At 48.9% G+C, this 15,035-nt stretch overlaps 1 protein-coding gene across 1 annotated transcript in view; it reads right to left on the bottom strand.

Annotated features, from left to right (window-relative positions):
* Positions 1-14,815, bottom strand: part of LOC120835985 (peroxisomal (S)-2-hydroxy-acid oxidase GLO3-like) — a 72,639-nt gene extending 57,824 nt beyond the window's left edge. Inside the window, exon 1 of the mRNA XM_040206325.1 lies at positions 14,740-14,815. Within this exon, the coding sequence (XP_040062259.1) occupies positions 14,740-14,815 (76 nt within the window). The remainder of the gene's footprint in view (positions 1-14,739) is intronic.
* Between the last annotated feature and the right edge of the window lie 220 nt (positions 14,816-15,035).

Raw genomic sequence — 15,035 nt, 5'->3', positions numbered from 1 at the left:
TTGTTGTTGTTTTATTTTATTTTGTCGTTTTTCTCTGCGTACAGCATGCATTACTTTGCTCATGTCCAACGTTAATATGTTCATAATGTGAGGAGTCACGCAAGCGGTTTTACTATTTCAACTGATTGCCTGCGTATATTCTAATCTTCACTCTGCTTTGTTGCCTTGTTTTGTTGTCATTGATGGTGCGCTTTGCCTGGCTTGTGCGATCCTGTGATTGCGGCTTCCAGAGTGCATGTGTATTCTTTGCTTAGTTGCAGTGTTGTTGCATGTGACACCCTTATCTTCTTTGCCACGGCTGAACTGTTGGGGGGTAGAGGCTCCGTCAGGTACTTGTGCCTTTATCTCTGCCCCCAGGCGGAAAATATCCGCAAAACAAATAAAGAAAAAAAAAAAAACAGCAACAAGGGTCATACCCCCTACAAAAATGATGTTTGACTTTTTTATTTGAAAACGTGTTGACTTCTTGTGAACTCTGGACACAGAGCGGGCGTCTGCTTTCGGCAGGCAACATTGGGGCATATCCTTTTCACTCCTCTCCCCCTCAGACGCCGCCATTAAATTTCAAACGCTCTCCAGGAATTAAGTTGCGCCCACCATAACTAGAGCCTTTCTACTTCTCGGCACCGACGGCACAGCGCCCCGTGGAGAAATAATGCAACCTGCCTCTGCTGCGTTGCGCGAGAACAGCGCCGCAGAGGCTGGTTGCACTATTTTTCCACGGGGCGCGGTGGCGTCGAGACCGAGCTGCGCTCTGATTGCAAACCGAAACTTAAAAACCCGTCTAAGTTGTGCTGTTTTTCAGAAATCTGTGAAATGCAGCGCGTGCCTTCTATCGCACTCCAATTTTTTTTTCATTTAGTGCTTTTCGATGGTGCTCAGCAAGTTTCCAAATAAAACTATGCCCTGAAACTCAATATTATAAGATATTTACCACTTTAATTATCCCGAACTTCAATAATTTTCCTAAATAGGCCCATGACCTAGGACCAAAACGATACAAACCTTTTTGGTGCGATGCGATGTTTTCGCAACATCGAATTTCTCCACCTTTCGTGAAACACCCTGTGTTTATATATATATATATATATATATATATATATATATATATATATATATATATATGCGGTTTCATTTGGATTCAGGCAACGAGTGTCAGTCGTATTTTTATTTTGCTTCAAATTTTTATATTTCGTGGCGCATGTTCCAAGAATAGCAATCCTTTTTATTTTAATGTTCTGACATGTTTAGTTTCTGAGAAAAAAATCTCAAAGAAGCGGCAAAGAACGAAGAGGTTTTGACGATTGTCGTGTGTGGCGTTTTTGAATCACTCTCAATCTCAAAGTATTCAAAAGAGAGCGTCTATATTTTTTAGTGTGATATATATGCAAGTAGCTAAATCGACATTATAACTACTGTTTATTACTCGTCGCTCCAATCAGAACCCAACTAGAATCGGAGCACCGAAAATACTTAGACAAGATGCTACAGGAAGAATGCCGAGCACCTGGCGTTTTCATTGAGGATATTAACCACTTGAAAGTCAAACTCGAACGTCTCGATCGCGACGGATACAGGGGGCGGCAATGCGGGCTCGTTCAGAGCGTTTCTTTGTGGAAGAGCAGCCGACAAAAAGAATGGTGGCGGCGGAAAAGAAATACGCGCGAGCTAATGATGTAGTTGAAATATAACACCTGGGGGTTTTGTCTAGCGATAAAACTCATGTCGAAGAGGCGTTTGTTCAACACTATAAAAAGTTGATTAGTTGTAGCACCCCACCACTGTCAGGATTTAAAGACGGCTTTCTGCCTCTACTGCTGAAGGTTGACAGAAACGATAAGGACTTTTTAGAGGAACCAATCAGCTTGTCGGAGGTAACAAAAGTGATAGATGATTTAAAACCAGGAAAATCGTCTGGCCCAGATGGCTTAATTGCTGGTTTTTACAAAACATTTAGACAAGAAATTTCATCCGTGTTACTCGAAGTTTTCACCAAGGCATATGGAAGAAAAGTTCTCCCCCCCCCCCCCTCTTTTTCACGCGCACACACAGTGTTAATCCCAAAATGTGACGACCCCGTTAAGCTTCGCAGTGTTAACTCCTACCGTACAGTAAGCCTTACTAATGTTGACTATAAAATATTTACGAAAGTCCTCGCTCGCCGTTTGCAGCGTGTGATAACGAGTGTTGTTGGGCCTCCCTCATCAGACATGCGGCATACAGGGTCGGACTATTTGGACCAACATTTATGTTGCGCGCAGTATCTTCGAGTGTTGTGACGGTGAGCTGCGCAAAGTCGCCATATTACAAGTTGACTTGGAAAAGGCCTTCGACCGGGTGTCTCATGACGTTTTAGGCAAAATTTTGAAGCATATCGTAATAGGATCTGTTATTTTTGAAGGTGAGCAAATGGCATGTTAAAATTGTACAACGAGTCTTATTGTAAATAAGGGAGTCAGTAAACGAGTTCCTGTAAAATCTTCAGTTGGACCAGGCTGTCCGCTCTCGCGATTAGTGTTTGCATTGTATATTGAACCATACTGCTTGAGTATCGTTTAGAGTGAGCATGTTCGCAATTTTACCTTGAATGCGCGCGAGGTTCGGATTTTGGCTTATGCGGACGACAATGCTATTTTTTGCACAGATAGCGAGAGTATTAAAAAAGCCATCGAAATCACAAAAACATTTTGTTCTCGGACCGGATGTTCCGTAAACTGGTCGAAATGTTCGGGTTTTTGGCACGGCCGATGGGCATCGAAGCCAAACTTTCTCGCTCACATTGCCTGGACAACCCTTCCCACCCGTTATTTTGGCGTACCATTGGAATACTATCGTGACAGCGCAGGTCTGTGGAGTGAAGATACAGATAAGCTGCGCGAGAAAGCGGCCCCCAGTGCAGGCCGCCATTTGTCTATTTTCGCGAGACTACAGTGTGTAATTCATTTTTTTGTCGCTAAGCTGTGATATTTTCTACAGGTCTTGCATTGTTCTCGATTTCACATTCAGAAGCTGCATCGTGTGTTCGCTGTATATGTGTGGGCGTCCAGCTGGGAGGGCGTCAGCCGAATTAATTTGTTTCGGCGCGTACGGCATGGCGGTCTTTCTTTATCACACCTTTTCATACGCCAAGTTGTTAACCGTTTTCTTTTCCTGCGAAATCAAGAAGATCCCTTTCTGCGTACTGTTCATAAGGTTCAATTGTCGGGTGTTTTACCCAATTTCATCGTTTCATCCAGTGACGGTGCTACGGGATTACTGAGTGCTTATTTGAAGGAAGTTGTCGGTGCATACAAATTTTTAACCGCGCGTTTCTCTTTGGCATATCTGAGTAGTGTCTCTCGAAAGCGACTTACAAGAAATCTAATAGAAACATCATTTCCAACCCCTTTGTATCGAGCTATTTACAGCGCGACTTCAAAACAGGATGTACTTCGTCGTGTTAAGAAAATGCTGGTCCCGGCCACAATGAAAATCTTTTTCTTTCAACTTCACAGCGGAACACTTCCGGTTGAAACATGGCTGGACTGAAAGGGCATATTTGTTCCCTGGACTGTGAACTGTATCTTGTGCAAAAGGCCCGAGTCGATAGAGACTGCTTTTTTAGATTGTTGGGACGCAGTGTTCTGCTGGGAAGTACTGCAGCGAACTCTAAAAAAATGAACTTCCTTTAAGCGCACACAGGATGCGTTTTCTGCCTGTTGCCCCAACCGACTCTGTACCGTATGATTTTCTTATGGTTATTGGCTTACACAGTATCTGGAAGAGCCGCATGGCAGTACGGCATGCTGATGTAGATGCTCGACCAGTATGTCACTATTTTACCCAGAGCATTAGTCAGATTAGAGAAGTGAATAAGGTTTTGGGAGATGGGCTTGATTGGTTGCCAGTCCTAAACGGACTGGTCACATTAAGATCATGTTAATCAGTGAGCGTCAGTCGCGAGTCAGCTGGAACCTTTTTACAAGTGCTTCTGAAGCTGTATTTTGCAAAGGACAAATTCCTGGCAATAAAAAAAAAGCAGCGCGCCCGTGGTTTAACGGTTATCGCGCTTGCCTTCCACGCAGAAGGCCAGGGTTCGACTCCTGGCCGCGGCTACGCACTTTTGTTGAAGCTTTATAGTGATGTTGTGGTAGATTCGAGAACCGTCTTGGGTTGATTCGTGGGTACAATCTTCTACGCACTGAACTTTCTATGCCGAATGCTCCAGAAGCCCACGCGTGTACGAAAGGGGCTACGCGTGGCAAGCCGGAGTCAGGTTTTCGACTCAGCGTTCGATCCTGCTATCTCGCCGACTTCGACGCCCGCGACGCTCTGTTGTTATCTTCTTCCTTTTTGTTTTGGGCACAAGTTCGCCCCGTTAAACGTTTAGTTTCCTCAGTTATTCTCTGTTTCATTAACTCTTCATTCGTGACATATTGGTGGAGGGCGGGGCACCGCATGTCCCTGCAGCGCTGCCCTCCGAGGTCCCGCAGTGCAAGTCCGAGCCCACGCCCCCGAGAACCCAACGAAGACCAGACCGAGATCCGATCAAGTCGCCAGAACCTTGGCCTACCCTCGGAATTAGGATCCTTGCCGCCCAAGACCAAGCAAACTAGGAGGACGACGATGGCTAACCAGTTGCAGATCCCGGCCACTTCTGCCGTCGTATATCTGCCCGTCATACCCCGGACTCTGACGCCTTTCCACGGGGAGATCCACGAGGACGCTGAGGATTGGCTACAGCATTACGAACGAGTGGCCCGCCATAACCGATGGACACCGGAGCAGTGCCTTCAGAATGTCTACTTTGCTCTGGAAGACACGGCACGTACCTGGTTCGAGAACCACGAAACGTCGATTTCGTCGTGGGAAGAATTCCAGGCCTAGCTGTGACGCACCTTTGCCAACCAGCAGCGACGACAGCGTGCCGAAGAACTCCTGCAAGCGAGAACCTAAGGGCCGGCCGAGACAGTCACAAGCTTCGTCGAAGACGTTTTCCACCTGATGAATCGCGCCGACCCAAACGCTCCCGAAGAGAAAAAGCTGCTGGTCTGGATGCGCGGCGTGAAGAAAAACGTCTTCGGTGGCCTTGTGCAGAGCCCGCCTGCCGCCGTCGAGGGTTTCATCACGGAGGCCGCTAACATCGAACGTGCCCTTCAAGCACGAGCCGCCCACTATCACCGAGCTCCTGACGTCGCTGCACCCGCGCCGCCCAGCTGCGCCCTCAGCCGCCTTGTCCTAGGGTTAAGCGAAACCATCCGGGACATCGTCCGTGAAAAACTAAGGAAGTTGGCACCTGTCGCCGAACGTCCAGTTTCGCTCTCGATCGCCGAAATTGTACGAGAGGAGGTCCAGTAAGCGCTCCAGCCAGACGTTCTCGCCGACGCCGCACCGGAACCACCCGCTTTGACTTACCCCGCAGTTGTTCGTCGTGCGCAGCCTCCTGTCACCCGGCAGTACTCAGCTGTACCCCTACGAGAGGTCTCTTCGCAGCAGTACGCTCCGCGCCAAGAGCAGCGTGCACTTCGAAAGACCGACGTGTGGCGTACGGATGACGGACGCTCGGTGTGCTTCCACTGCGGGGAGGCTGACCACGTTTACCGAAGGTGCCCCTACCGCCAGCTCGGCCTGCGAGGATTCGCACCAAACGACCGTCGACCTCGCTTTGGAGAACGACCAAGGGACATCGAGGAATACCTCCGTCGCCCTCTGTCACCAGCGCCGACAGCACCACGAGGTTCCTGTTTTCCATCCGACGTTCCGCATCGCCTTTCCGTCGGTCGTACCGTGCGAGCCTGTCCCCCCCCCCCCCCCCCCACCCCTCCTATTTCGTCGGGAAAACTAAGTGCGGCCACGCCTGGAGGTGGCGTTGCTGAAGACGACCGAAGAGCCTCCAAGAACGTCGTGTCTAACGACACCACACGTAAAAACGACGCTTCTGCAAGGTAAAGAATAACCTAAACGTCGTTATCGACGGGCACGACGCGGCGGCTCTCGTCGACACTGGAGCAGACTACTTCGTCCTGAGTGAGAGGCTCTCCCAACGCGTTCGGAAAGTGACGACGCCATGGGATGGTCCACAGATACGAACTGCCGGTGGGCACCTCATCAAACCGGTCGGAAGGTGCACTGCTTGCGTCGAGATTCACGGTGAGACATGCACGGTGAAGTTTGTTGTTCTACGAGACTGTGCAAGAAACGTTATACTCGGCATGGACTTTCTCTGCGAATACGGCGCCGTCATCGACCTGGAAGCCAACCAGCTGACACTGCGGAAACCTGGTATGACGTACGTGGATCAGGAAACAACGTCGACGGCCTCAGCCACAGCCCGTGTATTGTCCAGAGGCGTAACGAAGCTCCAAGATGGACGCACCACTGTCCTTGTAGCTAACTTCCGACAAGAGGCTCAGCACCTTACAAAAGGTATCACCGTGGGTGGGACACATCGAGGAGCTCCATGACACAGCCGCAATCGCCGGAATCTCTGAAGACTTCCCTTCGTCGCAACACGAGACAGCGTCATCTTCAGAGCTCGACATCGATCCAACCTTCCCCCTTCCCCACCGACGACAGCTGACTGACCTCCTTGCCGAGTTCACGGAGTGCTTCGCCACGTCATCATCAGACAACGGTTGCGAAGCATCGGATAGTTACTGAAGACAACGCACTTCCTGTGCATCGGCCACCATACCGAGTTTCCGTGAAAGAAAGGGAGATCATTCAGAAGCAAGTTCAGGAAATGCTTGATGACGACACGTTCCAGCCCTCAAAACGTCCGTGGGCTTCCCCAGTAGTCCTGGTGAAGAAGAAAAACGGAACCCTGAGGTTCTTGCGTGGGCTATCACCGGCTGAACGCAGTAATAAAAAAGGACGTCTATCCGCTGCCCCGCATTGACGACACCCTGGATCGGCTGCGCAACGCCCGATACTTTACGTCGATGGACTTGAAGAGCGGGTACCGGCAGATTGAGGTCGACGAACGAGATCGTGAGAAGACGGCCTTCGTCACGCCGGACGGACTGTATGAACTTAAAGCAAATGCCGTTCGGGCTGCGCACACCGCCGTCAACCTTCCAGCGCGTTATGGACACCGTCCTTTCCGGCTTGAAATGTTAGAGTTGTCTCGTCTAGCTCGACGACGTTGTGGTGTTCGCAAGTGGATTCGACGAGCACATGAGAAGACTGCGATCCGTGCTGCAGGCTATCAAGACTGCTGGGCTGACACTCAAGCCTTCCAAGTGTCGGTTCGCTTATGATGAGCTGAAATTCTGGGGACATGTCGTGAGTGCTCAGGGTGTAAACCCTGATCCTGCAAAGACACCTGATGTCGCCGAATTCGCGAAACCATCCGACAAGAAGGCTGTCAGAAGAGTCCTTGGGCTGTGCGCATACTACAGGCGTTTCGTTCGTGACTTTGCACAGATTTCTGCACAGCTGACGCATCTGACGAAGGACGACGTGCAGTTCCATTGGGGGAAGAGAGAGAAAAAGCGTTCGACGAACTCAAGCGAAGCTCCAGTCGCCCCCTATACTCGGGCATTTTGATCAGTCGGCGGAGACAGAACTTCACACGAACGCCAGCAACACCGGTCTCGGTGCGGTACTCGTTCAGCGACAAGAAGGAGCAGAGAGAGTAATCGCTTACGCAAGCCGGGCGCTGTCCAAGGCAGAACATGATTATTCAATGAACGACAAGGAATGTCTTGCCGTCGTCTGTGAGATAACCAAGTTCCGTCCATACTTGTATGGGATTCCATTCCGCATGGTCACAGACCACCACGCCCTCTGCTGGCTCGCCAACCTCAAGGATCCGTCAGGACGTTTCGCCCGCTGGAGCCTTCTACTGCAAGAATTCGACGTAACGATTGTGCATAAGTCCGGACGCACTGTTTGTCTAGGGCTGTGTTTGTCTACGGCTCCAGTAGAACCTCCCATTGACGGCGCCGACGACGATGACGATTCCTGTTTTCTTGGCGTAGTTACCGCTACCGATATGAGGGCACTTCAACGCGACGACACGGAACTTCGCTCCGTGATCGACCACCTCGAAGGTCGAGGAGGCTCAGTCCCACGGGTCTTTTCTCGGGACCTATCGAGCTTTGTCTTGTAGCGAGGCGTGCTTTTTAGAAACAATTTCGGAACCAGCAAAACTCCCTGGCTACCGGTTCAATTCAATTCAATGTTTTATTCAGACAGCACACATCAGACAGTTGTCTAGGGGGCTGTCGCAAAAGGCAACTAAATGCCTGACGAGGCATTTAGTTGCCTCGTCAGGCATAAAATTCATTACGCATCTCATGGTGCTGCCGAACAACGGGGCACAGGGAAGCGCGAAGTCGCATGATAATCGTGTGAATCGCAATGATACGCCATTTTCTATCCACGCATTGCGGGAAGCGACCTTCGTTCTTGCAGGAGGCCCGACGTGCATGCGCCGTTGAGCCTTTCTTCCCTTGGTGGCAAAATATTGCAAGAATAAATTGCTCGCCAAATGTTAAAAATAAATTATTGTAATTATTTTCAAATCGGGCTGTGTCAATGCAAAAAGGTTGTGAAAATATTTTTTTTATTTTTTTTTTTTAGTGAAGAGGACTATGCAAGGCGACAATGCCACTCACAACGATCAAAAACAACAACATATGGTTCTTAATTTGTGTAGGAGCAACAATAAGAATCGACAGGAAGCAAAAAGCCGGAAAATATTTACTGCTTGCTCTATCCTTTTGATGCATTGAGTTCTGCTGCAGTCGATTTTATGTTTTCAACTTAAACCCATTTATTAGCATATGTCGCTTTAAACTTTAAAATATATCACTGGGAGTGAAAGTTATTTGAGCTTAATTGCCGCAATGCAATTTGCAGCCGTATAATATGCTTTCGGAAAAGACAGAATATTAAACGCGCTAGCAAAGCCACATTTCGTGACGAGTGTTGATAAATTTCCTCGACTTGTACTTTTTAGAGTGGAGCTCTTAGGCGCCCGTTTCCGGCTTGAGCGGCGTCGGCGTCAGCGTAACCGCGAGCCCCCCTTCGAGGACCTGGGGTACCTTCGGCACGTGACCCCCCCCCCCCCCCCCCCCCATGTCACGTGACCACGTGACCCCCGAGCTGCGCTTTGATTCGGCGTTAAAGGGAGTTGTAAACGGCTTTCATTTTTTTCCTGATACTTTTTAACCTGAGACTGGGACAGAAGGAGAGAAAACAATTTTCGTCCTTCTGCCCCTGTCTTGGGTTAAAGAGCATCATATGGTAAAATTACACAAGGTCGACTGCGCACTAAGTTTTTTTGTTTTTTTTTGGCAGTTGCCACAGTCGAAATATAATACCGTTCTTCCCTTACAACCCTCTGCCCCCTCCCCCTCTCCCCTCCCCCCAAGTCAGCGTGTCCCGCATTTCGCTAGCAGGAAGGTGGTCACCCTACTAAGAGCTGCTTTTAAACGAGCGTCAGAGGAAAGAGCAAGAAGAGAAGGACGAAAGGGGGGCAACAAAATACAGTTTCGCGCCAGACGAGGGGCGACCGTTACTGTGAAGGCCAGTCAAAAAAATAGCTGGGTGCTAGCTGCTACTGAGGGCTTCCGCGCGTCTTGGTTGTCAGGTCTGTATTTGTGCTGCTTGTCCTGGACCCAGGTTCAGGCGCTGAAAGTTTCACGTCGATATTGAGGACAGACAAGGACTGTCAAATCAAGCGGTGCGGTATAACGCCGTAAATTGTCTTTTGTGTGTGAAGTTAGCAATGTCGACGCCGACTAGGCGATCTCTCGCCACAGTTCGAACAAGACACCGAGGCGGAATAATAAATCGGTCGGTCCTACCGTCTGCTGCCTGAACCCGCCACTCGATCAGGGCAAAGGCGAACATCACAATTCGGACGAGAAGACAAGAAAACGACAGATGTGATGGCACTGTGGAAGACACTTTTTGTTGCGAACAAAATAAACAAGGTGCAAGTTGTGCAACGAAACTATACACGGTGCAGTCGGCGTACCATCGAACTTTATTCGCGTATCGGTGCGCTAAAGGTGAAAAAGGGCAGGTGAACCAGCCAAAGATGACTTCCGCCTTCATTGCTGGGGTGCAGCTCTGTATTGGCTCATCGAAAAGCCATACTCAAGAAAAGCCATACTCAAAATATTATACAATGAAATGAAGCCGTGTCGCGTTTTCGAGCGATATTCAAGCAATTTGTGTCGGTGAGTTTTACAGAGTCCTTTGAAACCTAGTATGAGGGTAATTGTATTGTATTTGCCCAAATTCTGGTCGCAACTCCGGGCACAAGTTGCCATCTTGTGCCGACCTGCGAGAAAAGTTGCTACCTTTGAAAGTATCTGCTCCTCGACGCAAAATATTAGCGTCTTTGTTGAGAGCAGATGACGTGCGCATTAATCTCGACGTGTGGACGTCTGTGCCTATGGGAGGCTACCTGGGAGTCGAAGCCACATTAGTCCACAACAATTTCACGGCTCACACATACCTCCTTAGTTTCCCTCGACTGAAAGGCATCCACACAGCTGCTCGCATTCGCTCTGAATATGACGCAGCGCGCGTCCAGCGGAACACACAAGGTGACATATGGAAACTTTGTTACCTTTCTTTCTTCAGCTAACAATACAATTTTGAATTTTCATATCCTTCGCGTGGTGACAAACAACGAGTCATAACTAATAAAGGCCTTCACTTTTCCTGGATGGGGAACGGAGGCAGAAGACGCTAACATTCTCGGCGAGTGCACGGAGTGCTTAGCCAAAAAGCTTTTAAGCGAATTTCATAAGCTTGAGTAATTCCGATTATGGCGCCGCCCAGAATCTGCAGCTTGCCGTTAAGAACGCAATTCGGCAAACTGACGTAAAACCTTTTTTTTTTTTTTTTTTCTTGCGGTTTCGAATTTTTTTGTTAATTGGACAGCGGGGTCAATCGCCACCATTAAATTTCACGAATTCTAAAGGCTGGCATTCGTCTCCACAGACAACAGAAATATTCGTACCCACTAAAGTTGGCGAATTTTACAAGTCGCAAAAATAATGGGGCTTGCGAACCTTAAGGGTTTCTATAACGCGCTGGTTTGACGTCTTTTTTGCATAGGCAGTACAATATATTTTATGTGTACGGCTTTTGTGGCTGGTTCTGTAGAGATTGTTGCCTAGTGCCTTACATTAAAGAAACCAATTTGCAAGATAAAAAACTTTTCTAAAGTATAAACTGAAAACTAGCGCCGCATGAAGCATCATTAAGATGTTCTGTTCTCGGCGTGCGCAAGTCTGAATAACACTCGTTCGAACGATTATCGCGTGGTAACAGTTCGAACTCGGCAGCCGGACACCCTTGATAAAAAAATCCATGCCGTCAAAAAAAAAAAAAAAAGTGAGCTTCCACTGCGTTTCCTATTACATCTTTATATTATGATAGGTGTCTCATTCTTGTGAGTCAGGGAAACTCGTTAGTAAACCTCTGTGCCCACCGTTAACTGTTCGATAACTACTTCGGAAACCACTGTACTGTCCTATATTTAGTAAACTAGGCAGATGATGTGCACTTGTAGCTCTCAAGTTTAAAGCACGCCCATCGCGAGCAAAGTCGAATATTGTTTCAATAGACCATTTCACAAACGCAGTGTCAAGTAGTGGCTGAAATATCAGTCCGAATCGTTGTATGCTAATGGCGGATAATATTTGGTACCCATTCATCAACGGTAGACGTACGAAAGTTACGGTGTTTTTCAGTGAACAGCTATTTCGCTATTTGCTTCAGTTTCGATGGTGTCAAGAAACTACCAATCTCTACAAAGCGCTTATAGATGAGTAATACCGCTGTTACACGGGCACACTTAACTGCAGTTACGCTAAACCAGAATTAGCGCACAATACTTGCCGACAACATTCTGCGGCGATGCAGTCAGAGCTATGGGCGAACGTGCGCTTGAGCATCTTGAGCACCCATCGAAGCAGTGCACGCCCTCTTTTCACTTCTTTTGAAATAGCTGTCCGAGGGTATAGTGCGGCATCTGTGCTGTCACGTAACCGCAGTTAAATCTGGGTTAACCACGGTTAAGGGTGCCCGTGTAACAGGGGTATAAACCTCTTGATACAATTAATATTATATTGTCATGAGCTGTCTGGAACGTGCAGAAGTCGAGCATTCCAAAGACTTACATGAACCCCTCAAATGCCTGGCGCATAGAAGCCATAAGTCTCGTCATGGCCTCAGGGAAACACTTTTGAAACGGTACTTGAGTCCATACAATATACTTCGTCGCCTCGGGGAGCTCAAATACGAAGTAGTGCACGGCGAAATGCAAGCATCACGACGCCGACCACTACCTGAGGTGGTTCACATCGTTACATTCAAGCCGTTCTATGCTGGGTAGAACTTTTCGTTTTCCAGAGGAGTTTTTTTAGCTTACCATTATTTTGTTTTATTTCGTGTTGCATCAGGCCGATGCACTTTTAAAGGGGGGACTAATGCCGCGTGTGTGATCGAAAAGATACGCTTTTCTGTTCATGTATACTCCGCTTCACCTTACGTCCGGACGCGGCGGACGCTACAAGCTATCCTAGCCAATCCCATTCTGTGGACGTAGCCCGTGATACGCTTTCCGCGCGTCCCTCTGCACCCTCTCTAAGGTCACGTGACACTCACAGGGCCTTGGATTGGCTCCGATGGCTCGTAGCATCCCCGGCGCTCGGGCGTAAGGTGAAACTAGGGTGCCTACATGTTTCCGCTCAACTTTAGGGTGGCGCCAACTTCTTGTTACCCTTTCCCAGATCCTCTCCCACCGCCATTTTTTCCCACTTCTTATATCGCTAAACGCTAAACGTCCCGAAACACCGGCAACAATGTGAGGCCACTACCGTTTCCGTTCATAAAAGGAGTCGGAGGCTCAGCGGGATGGCGGCTCGTGATGGCTGTCACTCTCTTTATTCGGGTGTTTCATATTTTGAAGTTGCGAGCAGGAAGTGTGCGTTGCTTCTAGCGAAACGCGAGTTCCAACGACAAAATGGAACGCAGCAAACTGGCATTGCACGCCGAAATCTCGCCGTCAGAACGAGAGTGGTGAGCGCTCCCTAGCCCTAACGAGGATTAGCGGCGTAGTGCGAGCGCACGACCGGCGAGTGTGACAAAATGGTCGACTAAAACAGCGGAGGTTGCCATGGTAACGAGGTAGGCAACACTGGTTTGTCGGCAACAGGCATCACAAACTTTGTCGCCACCCTAAACAACGGAGCGGCGGAAACATGTAGGCACCCCAGGTGAAACGGAGATGAAACGGAGTACAGAAGATCCGCGTACACTCTTACCCCGAGCGTAAACGATAAGGAGACCGAAATGACCTTGTCTAGTCAGTCTCGCCCAAGCTCTTTTCCGAACATTCTAGGTTGAATAATCGAGATGACGAACATAAGCCGTGTTTACATGAATGCGACTTAGTCGCATCGAAACCAGTTGTCGCATTCAATGCGGTCATGCAAACGGCATAATGCGCAAAGAAAGCGCATCGCATTCAAGTCGCTAGACAGAGGTGGATCGAGATCGCGAGTGCGCATTCATTCAGCCCATGTAAACGGAGGTCGCATCGCATTTGGAACGGGGAGGTTTATGGGAAGGCGCTTGCTGCGGGAGCGAGTGAACAGCTGAGAACATGGCGGCGGCCAACCTCGTCGGCGGCGCGGATAGCGGTTCCGTATGTGCGCCCGCAATTTTTTCCCGAGAACAAACACGAGTTTTTATTGCCATCATAAGTAAGCGGAATATAGCGGAGCTGCTCTGTGAGGGCGGCACCCGTCCAACCCTTGCGAAGTACGACTTGCGCGTCCGAAGGGTCCCAAAGGCTTCGGCGCAAGCACGAACGACACCGAGAGCTCCGAGCACTGTATAGAGCACTGCAAGGTAGCACAGAACGAGCAGCTCCTACCTCGGTGCCGTTCCTGGCTGCGCAGGAGCTTTTCGGACTCAGGGTCCGGTTGGTCCGGTCGCAATCGGCGAGGTCTCGCGCGACGAAGCGCGAAGGCGTCCTCAAAGCGAGCGCACACACGTCGCCTCTGGTCCAGAGTGACCCGGCGGCCCGGCCTGGAGCCCTAAACGCTTGGGTTTTCATGTTTCTTCCGTCTAGTAACTTCTTCCACAGCACCGAAGACAGCGGGCACGGTCTTTACGTTCACTGAACGCGTCGAAAGGCCTCCACGTGCGATGCACCGGAAAACTTGGTGCGGCTGGTGCCGGAACTGCATTAACTCGAGCTTTTACACGGCGTGGCGCCACCTTCGTGTAGGGCTTGGTGCGTATTCATGTAAACGTTACCGCGTCGGCTTCGTTCGAAGAACGATTGGAGTCGATGCGCTGAAGTCGCTTTCATGTAAACGAGGCTATAGTAGATAAAAAGCCGAGTGACGTGCCTATTCATTCGCTGATTCTCTCTCGCGATAGCCAGCTGTTGCGCCGACATAGCGTCGCTTGCTGCTGCCGCCGTTAACGGTCGCTGCTCCTTTTTCGACTTCTGTTCTTTTTTTTTGTTTGTTTCTGGCACAAGTTCGCCCCCATTAAATATTTAGTTAATTCCGTTTTTTCCTGCCTCTTCGTCTCTCATTCGTAAAAATATTTGCCTAATCTTGCTTACAGACAACATAGAACGCAGACAACTTTCTCGCTTGTCTCTTTTCATAAAATTTACTATCATTCTGCCCTGCGTGGATACTTACTAACAACCCCGTCATATTTTCTATCGATTAGATCATCGAAATTTGGCCCCAGCCAAAAATTACTTACCGAACTGGTTATCTTTGGTAAAAAGTAAAGCCAGTAGCATCATCGCTGACGTAGTCACAAGCAAAAACTTATTCATTGTGATAATACTTTGTCGTGACTGGAATTGTTAACTAAGCTGCGGGCTTCTTCCGTTTGCTATATATACGGAGAAAAATTATGCACTGCCAGCTGTCTTGTGATGCCTACGAAATGAACGTTTACTTCAGTTATAACAATACTGCGCTTCTAGAGGAGTTTAAAGGCTCTTTCACGTGGAAAAGTTGCGTCTCGGCGAGAAGAATCACGCAAAAACGAAA

This window comes from Ixodes scapularis, unplaced genomic scaffold, assembly GCF_016920785.2.
Source record: "Ixodes scapularis isolate PalLabHiFi unplaced genomic scaffold, ASM1692078v2 PGA_scaffold2__306_contigs__length_199485367, whole genome shotgun sequence".
Lineage (NCBI taxonomy): Eukaryota > Metazoa > Arthropoda > Arachnida > Ixodida > Ixodidae > Ixodes > Ixodes scapularis.
The sequence above is the reverse complement of the archived record's forward strand: the minus strand, read 5'-3'. Positions and strand labels throughout refer to the sequence as shown.